The sequence below is a fragment of the Bufo gargarizans genome, chromosome 8 (genome assembly GCF_014858855.1).
Source record: "Bufo gargarizans isolate SCDJY-AF-19 chromosome 8, ASM1485885v1, whole genome shotgun sequence".
Classification (NCBI taxonomy): domain Eukaryota; kingdom Metazoa; phylum Chordata; class Amphibia; order Anura; family Bufonidae; genus Bufo; species Bufo gargarizans.
This window is the reverse complement of record NC_058087.1, coordinates 180,651,757-180,667,932: the sequence shown is the minus strand read 5'-3', so window position 1 is coordinate 180,667,932 and position 16,176 is coordinate 180,651,757. Positions and strand designations below refer to the sequence as shown.

At 46.9% G+C, this 16,176-nt stretch overlaps 1 protein-coding gene across 6 annotated transcripts in view; it reads left to right on the top strand.

Annotated features, from left to right (window-relative positions):
• TSC2 (TSC complex subunit 2) overlaps window positions 1-16,176 on the top strand; it is a 43,888-nt gene that overhangs the window by 18,667 nt on the left and 9,045 nt on the right. The window contains exons 21-32 of one of the 6 annotated variants that reach the window (XM_044304212.1): window positions 143-277; window positions 806-995; window positions 1,092-1,185; window positions 3,129-3,231; window positions 3,311-3,405; window positions 7,848-7,970; window positions 9,175-9,339; window positions 9,493-9,651; window positions 9,772-9,833; window positions 11,401-11,583; window positions 11,987-12,202; window positions 13,638-13,706. In XM_044304212.1, the coding sequence (XP_044160147.1) occupies window positions 143-277; window positions 806-995; window positions 1,092-1,185; window positions 3,129-3,231; window positions 3,311-3,405; window positions 7,848-7,970; window positions 9,175-9,339; window positions 9,493-9,651; window positions 9,772-9,833; window positions 11,401-11,583; window positions 11,987-12,202; window positions 13,638-13,706 (1,594 nt within the window). Of the gene's footprint in view, window positions 1-142; window positions 278-805; window positions 996-1,091; window positions 1,186-3,128; window positions 3,232-3,310; window positions 3,406-4,677; window positions 4,702-7,847; window positions 7,971-9,174; window positions 9,340-9,492; window positions 9,652-9,771; window positions 9,873-11,400; window positions 11,584-11,986; window positions 12,203-13,637; window positions 13,707-16,176 lie in introns of all 6 variants that reach the window. The other 5 variants (XM_044304211.1, XM_044304214.1, XM_044304215.1 and 2 more) reach the window with 5 other exon arrangements.

Genomic DNA, 16,176 nt, shown 5'->3' with positions numbered 1-16,176 from the left:
CACTGACGGAAGGGGGGCCCAAGCTGAACTCTTGCACTAGGGCCAAACTACTCCAGAATGGCACCAGTGACTCTGTATTCCTTAGAGAACCTTTTATTGTCATGTATTGCCCTTTTTGTGATTTCTAATTCCCGATTTCTAGCTCTCAGACCGAAGCGCAAGCGACCGTCTTTACAACACACCAGATGGCTTCTCTCGTACTGACCTACAGCTTGCAGTGGTTCCTGTGCTGACTGCATTGACTTCATACCACCCTTACCTGGACCTCAGTAAACAGGTATGACTCTCTAGGGCGCTCCCGTGGAGGTTGTCTTCCATTTACAATAGTGAAGGGATTTTTCCCAACTTGATTGAAGCAGCTCCCAGGATTGGAGTTGTTCGAATTGAGTTCTTTACTGATTTACTTTACATTTGATCACTTATCCTATGTGTTATTAGTGGTGGTCCCACCTTGGGGACCCCCCATTGATCAGCAGAATAGAGGGCAGCGGCGCCTGCTAAATTGCTGTGGGCTCCTTCACCGTAGTACATGACCCAATGAAGGCCTGCGTCTGGAACTGCATCTCTTCCCATTCAGATGATCAGGGTTTAGATGCTTGCCTACAACCACAGGTCAGGTACTGCGGTGAAAGGGCAATAGTGCCCCTTTGTTTTGCAGATTACACATTGATGACTTATCCTAAACTCAGGACATCAGTATAAAATCCAGAAAACCCCTTTTATATCCCACATGCAATGGAACAATCTACAGTCGGGCTGCAGTAGTGGTATTGACTTTGATGACCTGTCTGACTCTCATTCACAGAGGGAAATGGTGCATTGTCTGGAAACCGGCCTGATCTACCGCTGTGCCAAGCAGTGTGTGGTTGCCCTGTCCATGTGCATGGTAGAGATGCCAGGGATCCTGATTAAATCATTGCCAATGCTCATTGTGAAGCTGACCCACATCTCCGCCACAGTCACCATGGCTATCCCCATGCTGGAGTTTCTGTCCAGTAAGTTCTTTTATGTGCAATCTGTGATTTGGATTTGGTTGTACAGTTATTCACTTGTGTACGGAGTGTAAGCCCTTCTGCACATGTGTCTTTCAGCTCTCGTTCGGCTGCCACATCTTTATTGGAACTTTGCTCCAGAGCAGTACGTTAGCGTGTTTGCCATTTCCCTTCCCTACACAAATCCATCAAAGTAAGTAACTAATAAGGAAACCGGCTGTTGCCTTGAAAGCTGAGCCCCGAGTTCCTGCTGCTTCCACAACGCCTGTGTGAGCTGCGGCACATCCACATTGGAAATCAGCGACTTTGTAATATATGACTGTGCTGCGTCAGAGCAAACATTGGAAAATGCATTTTGTGGTAGACTGTTCCTGTTTGGAGCAGGGCCACCCAACGTTTATTCCTTTTTAACATTTTCTGACAGTTCGTAGTAACGCTTCTTAGCGATCATCTGGCAGTGTAATACTGCCGCCGATTACTCGATGAAAGAGCAAACGCTCGTTTATTGGGCAGTCGTGATCTTTCAGCATGCTAAAAGATCACGATTTGCTGGCGGCGTATCATGCTGTCTAATCAAGATCTGCCTCCAGCAAATAGCTAAACAGCATGGGGATGAGCGATGGCATAGTGATCATTCCTCCCTAGGCTGTGGAGGAGATCGCTGCATGTAATAGCAGCGGTCTCCTCCGCTAGTGAGCAGGCAATTGCCGGGAAGGAATGCTTGCCTCCTGACAATCGCCTGAAGAATCGGCTGGTGTAATGCAGCTTTAAGTCTGCAGCAACATCTTTAGACTCCTGCTGTAATGGCCGTGGATCGGCAGAACCTTCAGTCTCAATTAGGGCTGCACGATATGGGATGTTTGTGCGATTGCGATTATAGGGCACTAAAAATTGCGATAACGATATGCGATGCGATATTTTAAGGGAATTGTGCTAGAGGTCTATTTGCTTGGATTTTCCCATATGAGCTGCTGACGCGGCTGGGTATGACATAGTTATGGGGGATCTGTGGATGACGCGCTGTTATAGGCGGGGGATCTGTGGATGACGCGCTGTTATAGGCGGGGGATCTGTGGATGACGCGCTGTTATAGGCGGGGGATCTGTGGATGACGCGCTGTTATAGGCGGGGGATCTGTGGATGACGCGCTGTTATAGGCGGGGGATCTGTGGATGACGCGCTGTTATAGGCGGGGGATCTGTGGATGGCGCGCTGTTATAGGTGGGGGATGTATGCTATGACACACACACAGCATTTTATCCTGGTCCCCCTCATGGCCCTATGTGTCCCCTCATGTGTCCTAAACTGCGCACATAACTGGCTTTGTGTGTAAAGTATTTTACTACTGTGTGAAATGAGCTCTCTCCTATTGATAACAGGTCCGGCCTCTGTACTCACTGTCACTATGAATGCACTGCAGCGAGCGGGAGTGTTACTAAGTGACGTCAGGCCCGCTCGATGCCATTCGCTGCAGTGCATTCATCGTGACCTGTTATCAATAGGAGAGAGCTCGTTTCACACAGTAGTAAAATACTTTACACACAAAGCCAGTTATGTGCGTGGGGCCCCTTCATAAATAATCACGGCATTTTCGGGTCGGCCATATCGCATTTGGCGATTATCGCGATTCGATTATTTTTTCGATATATCGTGCAGCCCTAGTCTCAATCATTTAACCCTTTGATTGATGTGGTCATGATTGATCGTGGTATCCTTAAAGGAGGCCCCCCCACCATTTCCCTTCGATCCTGTGATTGGTTTTCTTGGTGACCTAATTGGGACCTTGTGCAGTCAGCTGTGGGGACCTAGAATGACTGCTGTTAGGGCACGTTTAGACACATCTGGATTGCAGGTTCCGTCTTGATATGAACGCAGCACTATTTCTTCCCATAATATGACACACTGACAAACCCCCCCATTAAAGTCAGTGGGGTCCGCCAGTTTCTGTTTTCTGCTTCTACAATGTAAAACAAAATCAGAAATTGCAATGGAGATGTTTACAGAGCTTATACAGAACACAAAAAAATTAGATAAATTACATGGTAATGTATATGGACACCAAGACAGTGTTTAAAAAAAATTCTCCCGCTTAAAAACCTTACCTTTTTTTTTTTTTTTTTATTCCCTTTCCTACAGGTTTAATCAGTACATTGTGTTCCTGGCCCACCATGTCATTGCCATGTGGTTCATCCGATGCCGGCTCTCGTTCAGAAGGGACTTTGTGCCTTACATAACGAAGGTAACTGCAGCAATTTATCAGGTCTGTATTCAGTTGCCATCAGGAAAATCTATTGAGCCCACCCTCCTCCACCTCTCAGGGTCTCCGCTCCAATGTCCTGCAGAGCTTTGATGATACACCGGAAAAGGGGAGCTTCAGGGCCCGCAGTACTAGTCTGAATGAGCGGCCTAAAAGGTAGGTCTCTTACGTACATAGAAAATCCTAACTTCTGTTCTACATATAAAGAATAGCTCTACATCCATATAGAGGGATTTCACAGTGGCCTCTATTACAGGTACAGCTAATGTGACTCCACTGCATACTGTGGTAAACCCATTGCCAACCCATAGTTTCACCCTCCTTAAGTGAATGTCCGCTTTTTTATTTTTTTATTATTTGGAATGGGCCAAAATTTTGTACTGATGAATGCTATAAAAATATATTTAAAGATAGTTTTGGCTGCCAGCAACCACCACTAGGGGGAGCTCACTACATACGGTGTATGGAAATTGACCTACTTGTGGATTTTAAATCTGCCGCACGTCATTTATGTCGTGGATTTTCACCGGAGATTTCATCCTTCGCAACTCATTGGTTCACGGCAGAAAAGCTGCAGAATCTGCAACCAGTTTGTGTCAGAGCCGCAGTAGAATACACAGCGGGTTTTCTTCCACTCAATTTAACTTCTGTGTGGATGTACCTTTTTAAAGGGATTATCCAGCTTAAACATATTATTTATTATTATTATTATATATATATTTTTTATTTATTTTTTATCAGACCCCCTTCACAGTGGCTGGGTATTTTCATGGTCCCAGTGGCTGGGTTGTGGCTCCACTGCCACCTCCGCAGGTCTCTGGGAATCATAGTTCACCGCTGTGGCCACTGATTGGCTGCAGTGACAACAGGATGTTTATTTCCAAAGACCTGGGACCTGGAGCGATGGAGCCGGAACCCACTCTGAAGGGGTCTGGTAAAGATTAAAGTTGGATAAAACCAAATCCATTAAAACATGCCAGCGCCATATGTGCGAAGGTCACATTGGTGGCATCCATGAATTCAGACCATTAGCAGTTTCTAGGACAAAAGGTCTCTTACCCCTTTGATATATTGCAGAGACTTCTTTTGCTAAAAATAATGCACAATTTAAGCAAATGGCCATGTAATGGACAGAAAATGCTAATTCTAGTAACATTATGTACACGGCTTCCTCAATACCAGTGTCGGTGACATTTAAATGTTAATCACCACACAAGTATATTCTCCGAAGCCAATTATCGCCATATATCTGCAGTGTCTCATTCGTCACTTTTCCCATGACTGTTCCAACAAAGAACGCCCCCCCCCCCCCCCTAAAATCCTCAGCAGGTTTTATTTCCATAGGACTGCTTATTTCTGTTTTGTGGACTTCTGTTTATCATACACACCTGTGATGACTGGTAATTTTGTGTTTAACCCATCTGACAGGGAAATCTATTATCTTATTAACAGGTATGTTGCGGTGTTTTTTCACCCAATCGCACCTAGTGGCATCATCAAGGTTCTGCCGTGTGACCTACTATTTAACCCTTGTATAGCATCCTAAGTCTAGGGCTCGATGTAGCAGTCAGGCCCTGGTTGATGAGCCTGGTTTGTTTTACACATATAGGGGCCGTGGAATTCAATATTCTATAGTGCATGTCCTGTCCATATGTCCTCCGGTTAAAGGAGTTCTCTGGGATTTACATATTGATGACCTATCCTCCAGGATGGGTCATCAATATGAGATTGGCGGGTTCCGACCCCCGATACCCCCACTTATCAGCTGTTTGAGGAGCTGCAGCACTCCCCCAGAGCACCAAGGCTATCGCAGCTCAGTCCCGTTCAGCTGCACCTAGGCCATGTGACCTATGAACATGACATGTCCTAGGAAGAAGCACCGCAACCTCTTCATACAGCTGAACGGTGGGGTCCCAGGACTCGGACCACCACCAATCATATATTGACCTATCCTGAGACTAAGCTGTCAATATTTAAATCCTGGAAAATCCCTTTTTAAGGCTAGTTTTTAGCTAGGTTTGAGCGCTGCGCCTGTGTCACGACCTCGCAGCGTTATAATGATTTTTAATGTGTCCCTGCCTGACTGCTCTATACTGAATTGTACTGACGGCATTATGTCAGTACAATTCAGTACAGCAAAGGTCGGGCAAGGTCACAGAGCGTTCTAAATCGTTATAATGCTGTGAGGTCGTGTCACATGAGCAGTGTTCAGACCGGGAAATACCTGACACACAGCAGATTTAGACTTCGTTTGAGTGGCCACATGTAATACCACATTTCCGCTGTAGTGGGCACTGTAGAGGAGAATTCCCTCTTGCTAAATCGGCAGCTTTCCTGGAAAATCGTGTATTACCACATCTGCTGTCATGTGAAATGTGTGATGAAACCTACTCACAGCAAGCAGTTTTATCACATTTCCATCTTGTGACATAAAAAGAACCCCCTTTTAAGGGTGTTGTCCAGCAGGTACCATTTTCGAGTATGCCTTCTTTTTGTAACCCCCTTCTGAGCCTTTTGTGGAAAAAAAATAATTCAAGTGTAATGTAACTTTATTTACACTGGGGTGACTAGTTAAAGGGGCTGTCCACGTGTTTTAATATTGATGACCTATTTCCAGGATAGGTCATCAATATCCGATTAGCAGGGCTCGGACTCCCAGCCACCCTGATAATCGGCTGTTTCCTAGGCCAGTGACGTCATGTTCATCAGTCACATGGCCTCGGCGCCATTTAGTCCCAGCCAAGTGAACGAGACTGAGCTGCAATACTAAGCACAGCCACTATACCACGGACGGCGCTGTGCTTGGTAAGATGCAAGGAGGTCGCTGCACTCACTGGAGCGCTACTCCACAAACGGCTGATTGGCGGGGGTGTCGAACCCTTAACGATCAGGTGTTGATGGCCTATCCTGAGGACAGGTCATCAATATTAAAGACCGTGAGAACCCCTTTTAATAAATGTGCTTCAATCTTGAGGTCACAAAGGAATTCAAGAGGGGCCTGGATGTATTTCTGGAGGGTAATATTACAGACTATAGCTACTAGAGAGGGGTTGTTGATCCAGGGAGTTATTCTAATGGCTGATTGGAGTCGGGGAGGAATTTTTTATTCCCCTAAAGTGGGGAAAATTGGCTTCTACCTCACAGGGTGTGTTTTTTTTTTTTTTTTTTTTTTTTTGCCTTCCTCTGGATCAAGTGTCGTGTTTTGTTTTTTTTTGTTTGTTTTTTTTTCGGCCTTATGTATTATGTTACTAGGAAACGCTTACCTTAGATTGGGACATCTCTACAGATTCCTTCAAAGCAAAATTGCATCCATTAAAATATTCTGGATGTAAGGTTTCGATGAGAGGCTGTGCCCGCCGGGTAGGGATCTCTGCTTCCCGGACTGTAGGGAAGTGTGGCGCGACCCCTCTGCCCTGCTGAGTGGCTGAGAAGGTACAAAGGAGGAAGGGGTGTATGTGACAAGCTGTTCCCCAGTCTTCTGATGGATTTGCACCCCCCCCCCCCCCCCCCCAATCACTGCTATTAGGGATTTTATAAAAGACAGATTTCCCCTGTAACCCTTGACAAGTCCATTGAATAAGGTCCCTCGGCGTTGCCTTGATGATGCCTCTGGTGTATTCACAGGTGGATTTCTTGGTCTCTTCTGCTGCCTTTCAGTTGCAGTGCTGCTTCCTCGTCTTATTTTATTTTAACTGTTATTTTTCTATAAAATTGTCTCTTTTGTAATTTTTCAAAAGGGCCATGTGTGAGCGGAGGGTGTGGATGCCTTGAGTCTGAAGAAGGGGAACAAACCCCGCTCTTCATATGTTTGGCCTGGATTGTATTTCACATAAAATATTAGAAAACTGCACAAACGGCAATGCTCTAAAGGCTACGATCAGTGCGTTTGCTCCGTTTGGCAGATGACGTCAGCCATAGTGAATTTAAATCTGAATTTAATAGGTCTGCGCACCGTTTGTAGATCGCTAGACACCGCCTTTTTAAACTTTCAACTGGAACAGGGGGATGCAGCTGCAGTTTCTGTGTCTTGGAGTGGCTGCTGTGAGAGGGGATGGGGAGCAGCAACTAGAAGACGGGGTGCACACCAGAAAGGAAGGACCCACCCAGGAACGGAGAGAGAGAATGTGCATTTACAGAAACCAGCAGAGGAAAGGGACTGCTTTATCTAGGGGCACATATGGCAGTTCTGGAATTTCTAGACCATCACATTCCAGATTGAAAGAATTGGCGTGATTATGCTGTTTTGTATTATTTTATGTGAGGTGCCTCCAGCCAGGGGAACGCCCCTCTACGTCAGCCACAATGGACCCCTATGATAACCTTGCTGTTTTTCAGTTTATTTTTTATTTTTATTTTGCTTTTCGCCTTCTCATTTGTCGCATTTATTTTGTTCTGTTTGTTTTCTGTTTCTCCCTTTCTATGGTGTAACCCCCCATGGGCCTTCCGATGTACCCACTCGTCACATCTTTACACTGGTTCATCCTTTGTGTGGTTGGGTACTGAATACTTTCTCCCCCCCACGTGTGAAATATGGGCTGGGCGGTGGGCATCATTGCCCCATTGTCTTTCCTCCCCGTCCTGCTGGGTACTTTGGGTAGCTTGAAGCTATCTAAACAAACCAAGCCGGGCATGAGTGACTCCTCCCCGGTGAAGGAGATGCGAGACCTTTCCAATGCCTTTCGATCCCGCAGCATCAGTGTGTCGGAGCGGGCCGCATACAGGTATAGGGGTCCGGGTGACGCTGCCCTTACACTGGGAGATTGAATGCATGCCAGGAAGACTTGCATGGCAAACCTAGAGACTAGTGCCCATTCTGGAGCCCTAACACACCCAATGCACGTTTTATGTACTGAAACTATTGCGACAAGGAGAACTTAACACATTTGGATAAGACAAGAGTGCAACCTCGGCCCATCACAGAATACTATCATCTGTAGACCTGCCCGTGGTGTCCTACACCATTTCCTATTTAATGCATGCCGTTTGCCGAGTTCTGGTGGTGGTGGTCCTGCTGCACTCTTCTCTTGGGGACGGGGGTCATTGTAGTCTAAGTTGTTATCTAATCGGTGCATGATGGGGTCATATTATCCACATTAAGACAGGTCTGTGGATCATGACTTGGGTTATTCTGGTATTATCCTCCTAGTTGCCTTAAGCTTGACCCATTGGATTGGATTGGCTGAACCTGGCGATAACGTGCTGTCCGCCTCCCAGGGCCATATACAGATTCGTTAGTAACTGGAAAGAATATAATCCAGTGAGGTATACAGTTACCATGCAGAGTTACTGTAGAATACCTTGCTTTACTTACCTCCTACTGATCTTGAGCATTAAGGTGGCCATACATAAAACAGGACTGCAGGCTGAACCGCCTGTTTCAGTGGGACCGGCTGACCATATGATGTCTATGGGGGGGTTTCCTTGACTCTCCTCCCCCGATGATAGATGTCTGGGAAAAGGTTCAGGCACGTTGGATTTCAAAGCCTGAGGTAAACCATAGCCCAACAGCCTACTGAGAGCACATGTAGGGGGGAGTAGCTCTCAGCCAAATGAGCAGTTGAGGTGTACGGCCACCTTAACACCTTTTAAAGTCGACTCCCTGCAGCCCCTGCTGGTTCAGTGTCTGTCCTCAAGGTACTGTAGGTTAGGATAGAAATTACTCACAATGGAATCGCAGAGCTTGACTAATTCCATGTGGTTGGCGCCTTTGAATAGAGTTTTGGATGGAGAAGAAGACTTACTGTAACTCCAGATCAGTGCATGATAAGTAACGCTAAGTATTTGTAGTTACTCAACTTGATTAAAACGGGAGCTGCCTTTTTAAGGATAAGGTTTTCAATAGGCCATCTTGGCAGGGTAAAGTCATGCTCCTACAGACCTGCTCCGAGGAGATTCTGCCATCTAACGTGTCATTGCTTTGTACAGCCGGATGCAGACCTCTGTGACCAGCTCGAGCCTGAGCTCGGCCGACGAAAGCTCCATGGCCCAGGCCGATGACAGCTTGAAAAATCTTCACCTGGAGCTAACGGAGATCTGTCTAGACATGATGGCCAGATACGTGTTCTCCAACTTCACTGCGGTTCCCAAGAGGTAAGTCCACAGGTAGTGATTAAGAAGGTTCTCGTTACACTTTTTAGATGATCAAAGAACCTAACAAATGAAACCTACGGCAGGTTCCACCTACTGGGTTCAAAGTCGAAACCCACGTGGCGATCCAGCTGTAATTTTACATCTCTGTTGCAGGTCTCCAGTTGGTGAGTTCCTCCTGGATGGAGGCAGAACCAAGACATGGCTGGTCGGAAACAAATTGGTGACTGTGACAACAAGTGTAGGGAGGGGGACACGGTCCCTCCTTGGCTTGGATACTGGGGATGTCCCGAAGGAGGGAGATGCAGATGTCGGGTAATGAACTGGTTACAAATCCAGTATGCTCCTCACAGTATAGTGTGAGAGTTGTAGGGTTTCCCTATCCTATTTGGGTATTCTTGGAGAAACATCATCTTTCTGTTTTCTGTCTTGTAGCTCGTCAATGCAACCTGAATTCAAAGAAGCTCCTAAGATGGAGCAGCAGGCGAGAAAGCAGGGTATGCAAACGCCGCGTCACAGAGTCCGCTCCATGTCTGGTGAGCTCACTTCACTGGGGGAGGCCTCCTCTCCCTTCTATGATTTTCATTTCGGGGGATGTGAGAAGGTGCAGGTCATCTTCTGAGAGCTGAGAGCACCAGGAAACATGGGACAGATTTCCACCGTCGGCTGTCATGTCTCTGCAGTTAATCCTGTGGCTTCCATCTAACCTGCATATTCCTGCTAGTGTCTGTTCCCGGCAATAGTCTGCTCTGCCATTAGTACCGCTGCGGGCGTCCCACCTCCTGCAATGATATCTGCTGCAAACTTTGGCCGCAGTGGACATTTCCCACTGCATCAGAAAACTGCTGTTGCAAAACTAAAACTCGCATCATGCTCTTATAGCCGGCGGCTGTCCAGGTATGATGAGAGTTTTTTAGTTTTGCAACGACTGGAGAGCCACAGATTAGGGAAAATTGTTTGATGTTCCTTTTTCAGTGGTGGTGTATTGAAAAATTGCATTTCTCAGGATGGTCTGGATGCCATAGGCAGTCGGGGCATGCTGGGAGTTGTAGTTTAGCAATAGCTGGAGAGTCGGAGGTCACTGCTGTAATGAAAGCAAATTGACTGTCATTGTTGGAGGAGTGGGCTGTGTTAGTAATTTTAAGCAGCACACGTTCTGTATGGCTTGTTAATATCCTTTTGATATAAGGCTAGGGCGATACTGGTCGCGGCAGTGATCCCATAGTAATGAATCGGATCGCTGCAGCAGTCGCAAGAAATCCAGCCACGTTGGACGACTTGTGACTGCCGTGGCGATTCCATTCATTTCTATGGGATCACCGCTACTCGGCAATACTGGCCGTGACGGTCGTCGCCGTGTAGCACTTGCCAAAGGCCGGTGATGGAGTTGCGTTAATTGTCACAGTTGCTGTTTCGTTTATACACTAATTGCTGTAGTGATATTTAACCCCTACTGACGAAGATCATTCACCCCTTAGAGATTTAGACCAATCTCCTGCATTTTAATCCGTGTGTAACCTGCCGTCGGTATTTCCTGTTTTTGTATTTTGTCTTTTATACTTTCGTAGCATTTTAAGCGTTTGCTACCTGCTTAAACTCAACAATCGCCCTAAAGGTGCCCATATAATTTCAGTAGTTGTCAGTTAAACAATTGCTTACCCAAGAGGTATTCTTCCCGACTCCCTTTAAACACATGCATGCCCTGCCCGACCTAGCTTGCATGTGTTTTCTTTTTAGGGAGGGGAGTAAGCTGCTGCCAGACGCCTTTTAGTGGCTTATCTCGTGCCAGAGCTAGGGCGCTGTGCTTTGCCGTTTAGCACGTCAGACCCTTCCTTTCCCAGCATCATCTGTCTGGGGACAGTCAGCACCCCCAGCCCCCCCATATGGACAAGAGAGCTGGTTCCACCAAAAATGGCCGACTTTACTCCTATGTGTATGGGTGCCTCTAGGAAGATCTGTATTGTAATGCAGAAGTGTTGCATCTTACCCATTTGGTCTTATCCTCCCCTTTTGGTTAGATTCTGTAGTTTACACTGGCAATATTATTATTATTATTTTTTTTAGGTGGTCATGGACTACGAGCTGGATCTGAAGCCGTCTCTCTGTCTTCACCTGGGGGAGCTCCTGGAAGCAGAGTGGACAAGACTCCCCGTAGGGTCCAGGTGAAGAAGGAGAAGGCTACACTGGCTGATTTTGTTCCAGTGCTGACTCAGGGCTGGGCAGAGATACTCGTGCGTAGGCCGACAGGTAATGAAGCAATGTGAGGTGCCAAGCAAAAAACCTGCAGACACAACACCTGAGGCTGCATTAATCGGGGCGCGTGGTCATCTGAGTTCTTATTGTCTTCTTTCGAAAGTTTGTGCAGCCTATAGTCTTCAGTGTTAGAGGAACAAAAATGTAAAAAAAAGCACAATCCGAGGAATTGCCCCCTCTTTTGATTCATATTGCAATGAAAACTATGAGAAATGTTTAAAATATTCAGGCATTTTCCCTTCTTGCAATCCCCGTAAGGCAACTGGCTGCAGCAGAAGCCCTCCCCCCACTGTGCTGTATATGTGTCCTATACAGACAAGACTGAAATGGATGTGCAGGTATGATCCATTAATGCTACTTGTGAGCCTTCACCATTGTCCTCCTTGCATTTTCCCAGGTAATACCAGCTGGCTTATGAGTTTGGAGAACCCCCTCAGTCCCTTCTCTTCAGACATTAACAATATGCCCCTCCAAGAACTGTCTAACGCCCTAATGGCAGCCGAGAGGTTCAAAGAGCATCGGGAGACTGCGCTCTACAAGTCCCTCTCCATGCCCACCTCCACCCTGAGCTCTCCTGCAAGCAAACCCACACTCCTCCAAAGGTCCAACACAGGTAGGTGGGCACGGGAAGCTCCTCTCTTCCATCCTGGATATGATGCCTCTTTCCCTGCCGTCCTGGCTAGTCCTCTGTGACCATTTACTAGGAGCCATGCCCTGTACTTCTAATTGGGTCAAGAAGGGCCCCACTGGCCTTTTGTAATCCCATTGGCTGTGTTTCTAGCTTACCACATGGCTTCCTCCTCAACCTTTAGGATGTAGACTTTCTTCACAGCCTTTATTTGGTCTGCAAAAAATGAATCGTGCAGAATTCCCAAACTGCGGTGTGTCTTTAATTATTCTGACACTTTTCCTCGAGGGAAAAGGGATAAATGAGTTGTCGGTACAAAACGGACTCTGTTTTATTTCCTTGGGGTCCATTCACACATCCGTTTCGCAATGGTGCCGACCCATTCATTTCAATGTCCGCATCCGTAGTTCCATTTTGCGGCCCCGCATAAATGTAGTGCATGTCCTATTCTTGTCCGCTGCCACGGACAACAATAGGTATTTTTATCACATGACCGGACGTGTGCTGTCCACATGGTGCGGAACGCATATGGCCGGTGTCCATGTTTTGCAGACCGCAAAACACTTGCGGATGTGTGAATGGACCCTTGACCAGTCTCGCTCTTGTTCGTGGGCCATGCCAGGTATTGAAGGATTTGCTTGAATGTGGCTGAGCTGCAATACCAGGCACGGCCGATGGGCGGAGTGGCGCAGTTTTTGGAAATAGGGCTGATATTATTCTTATTATTTTTATATTTTTTTCATTCCCAGTCAACGACTTAAGAGCTTTAGGTTTTGATCGTAGAGAGTTGCATCATAAGCGATGTGGTCATCACCTGAATGCAAACCTTATGGGGGATGTAATGCCACGACTAGCCGCGCCAAAAGCGACCGTAAACCATATATGCCATAACTGAAAAGGGACACCATCTATAAACGTAGTTTAGATGCACTTTGTGGCATTAAAAAAAAAATATATATATAGAAAAAATGCCAAAAACATTTTCTCGGGATTAACAAAAAAAATTACTAATAGACCTAAAAATAAAGCTCCATATATTGCCAAAAAATAAATAAATAAGGACGTAAGATGTATTGGAATAATGGAGAGGAAAAAAGGTTCTCGCTTTTGAAAAAAAAATGTAATTGGGGTCTAGGCAAAAAAAGCCGGTCTTGAACTGGTTAAAATGGATTGTCCAGGGCTACTTTCTTTAAAAAAAAAAAAAGTGGCGCCTCTATCCACAGGTTGTGTGTTGTATTACAACTCGGCTCCTTTTTACTATGAGGAGGTTGAGCTGCACTACCGGACACAACCTGTGTTTAGGAGTGGCGCTTTTTCTGGAAGTAAGCAGCGATGGACAATCCCTTTGAGACTCCGCACTCCAGCCGTATGGTTCCATCATGGCAACACCTTGCAATCTGCTTTTCCTCTCCCATTGCAGTGGCTTCTGTCTCTCTCGCATCCCAGTCCAGTGGTCAAGGGAAGCTGCTTAGGAGCATATCCTGGGCAGGTATATATGTACACAGCTGAAAGGACGCTGCAGAACTGTCTCTGACCCATTTGCCGTGTGCCTGCATATTAACCAGATATTGACCAGATTCATGTGTTTCCTGTGTGCTTAATGCTAATAGGGAGGGGGGGGATAAGGATCAGCAAAGACATTGGTGGCATGGGCTGCTTGTTCTGCACATCGTCTGGCTGGCCTGGCCAACCGTATGGCGCTCTAGGTAGGATTTGGGGAACGCTAAAGCTTTTTAGACCCCTCCTGAGTCTGCATGTTGACTCGCCGCCACCCTGATCTCTTTCTTCACGTAAAATGGCAGCATTGTAGGTGGCGTGATCACGGACATCAATCAATCCCCACAAAGGCTCCTCTGCGGAACCTGATGGTGACCTCATGACTAAATATCATGGCTTAAAGCGCTGTCCACATGTAACCATCTTGTTTTAGGTCCAAAATTGTGTGCCATTTGAATTCATTCAGAGTACAGTACTTCAAATTTCACGTATAGAGATAAATACTGACTGCTTACGGTCACCACTAGGGGGCGATTACTGCATACAGTGTTATTGGGCTCAATGTATCGACTGTGTACTGTGAGCGCCCTCTACTGGTGATTGCAGGCAGAATTTTATGATTTACTTTTCTCTGTGCGGGGGATTCAGAGCTTTGTATCAGAAAAATAGACTTTTGCCCCCCAATCATTATATATTAAATTAAACCGCTCAGAATTTTGGATCTGTATAGAATTTTTATAAAATCATGGCGTTTTGTAGGTAAAAATTCACTTTAAGTTTTTAGGTAAATGGAGAAATGATGAGATGAGAGATCCAGAATTTGGGTTGATAATCCACTTTTGTAAGCTGTGCATTGCCGTGTCATAAATGTAAATTGTCTGATGTGTAAGATGATGGATGAAGGGATTGTGTAATGTGGAAGTATCAGACTGCCGCTCCAGGAGGAAACGCCGACGGTCTCTGCCTGTAAAATGTATAGGATTGGTTTTTAAGGAGGGTTTTTTGTTCCTTTTATACCCATTTATTTCACTTTGCATTAGTTGTTGACTGTTCATTAAAGGGGTTGTCACGCCTCAGACTCTAGTCTAGGATATGCCTCAAATGGCAGCTAGATGTGGGTCCCACCTCTGGGACCCACACCTGTCTCTATAACGGAGCCCCCAAAGTAAAGGAGAGTGCACCGCACATGCGTTGCCACACTCCATAAATTTCTATGGGAGTTCCAAAAATAGCTGCGCGCTGGCTCGGCTATTTCCAGTAGTCCCATAAAAGGGAATAGAGCGGTGGCCGCGCTTGCGCAGTGCTCTCCCCATTAATTTCTATGGAACTTCCGAAAATAACCAAGTGCGCTCACTTGGCTATTTGCAGAACTCTTATAGAAGTAAATAGAGAGCACGCTGCACATAAGTGGTGCCCTCTCCTTTATTTTGGGGGTCCCATTCTAGAGAGAGGTGCAGGTCCCAGAGGTGGGACCCACGCCTAGCTGCCATTGGTGGCGTATCTTGGCGTAAGGTGATGCAACCCCTTTAAAGGGAGTGGGATACGTTAGAGGGGTTATCCCACAAAGTTTATATCGCCTATCCACAGGATAGGTCATAAATGTTGGATCGCTGGCAGCCTGACCACTGGGACCACCAGTGATCCCAAAAAATGACTGTTCCCTAAGTACCTTCTCTGAGCGAAGCACGCTGTGCAAGTTTTTGTCCTTGCTCCATTCACTTTTATAGGACTGAAGTTTTAGTTTTGCAGTAGCTAGAGAGCCACGGGCTGCAGGGGCACTATCCTATAGTAGCTAGAGAGCCCACGGGATGCAGGTCACTATCCTATAGTAGCTAGAGAGCCACGGGATGCAGGTCACTATCCTATAGTGGCTAGAGAGCCACGGGCTGCAGGTCACTATCCTATAGTGGCTAGAGAGCCACGGGCTGCACACCACTACCCTATGGTGGCTAGAGAGCCACGGGCTGCACACCACTACCCTATGGTGGCTAGAGAGCCACGGGCTGCACACCACTACCCTATGGTGGCTAGAGAGCCACGGGCTGCACACCACTACCCTATGGTGGCTAGAGAGCCACGGGCTGCACACCACTACCCTATGGTGGCTAGAGAGCCACGGGCTGCACACCACTACCCTATGGTGGCTAGAGAGCCACGGGCTGCACACCACTACCCTATGGTGGCTAGAGAGCCACGGGCTGCACACCACTACCCTATGGTGGCTAGAGAGCCACGGGCTGCACACCACTACCCTATGGTGGCTAGAGAGCCACGGGCTGCACACCACTACCCTATGGTGGCTAGAGAGCCACGGGCTGCACACCACTACCCTATGGTGGCTAGAGAGCCACGGGCTGCACACCACTACCCTATGGTGGCTAGAGAGCCACGGGCTGCACACCACTACCCTATGGTGGCTAGAGAGCCACGGGCTGCACACCACTACCCTATGGTGGCTAGAG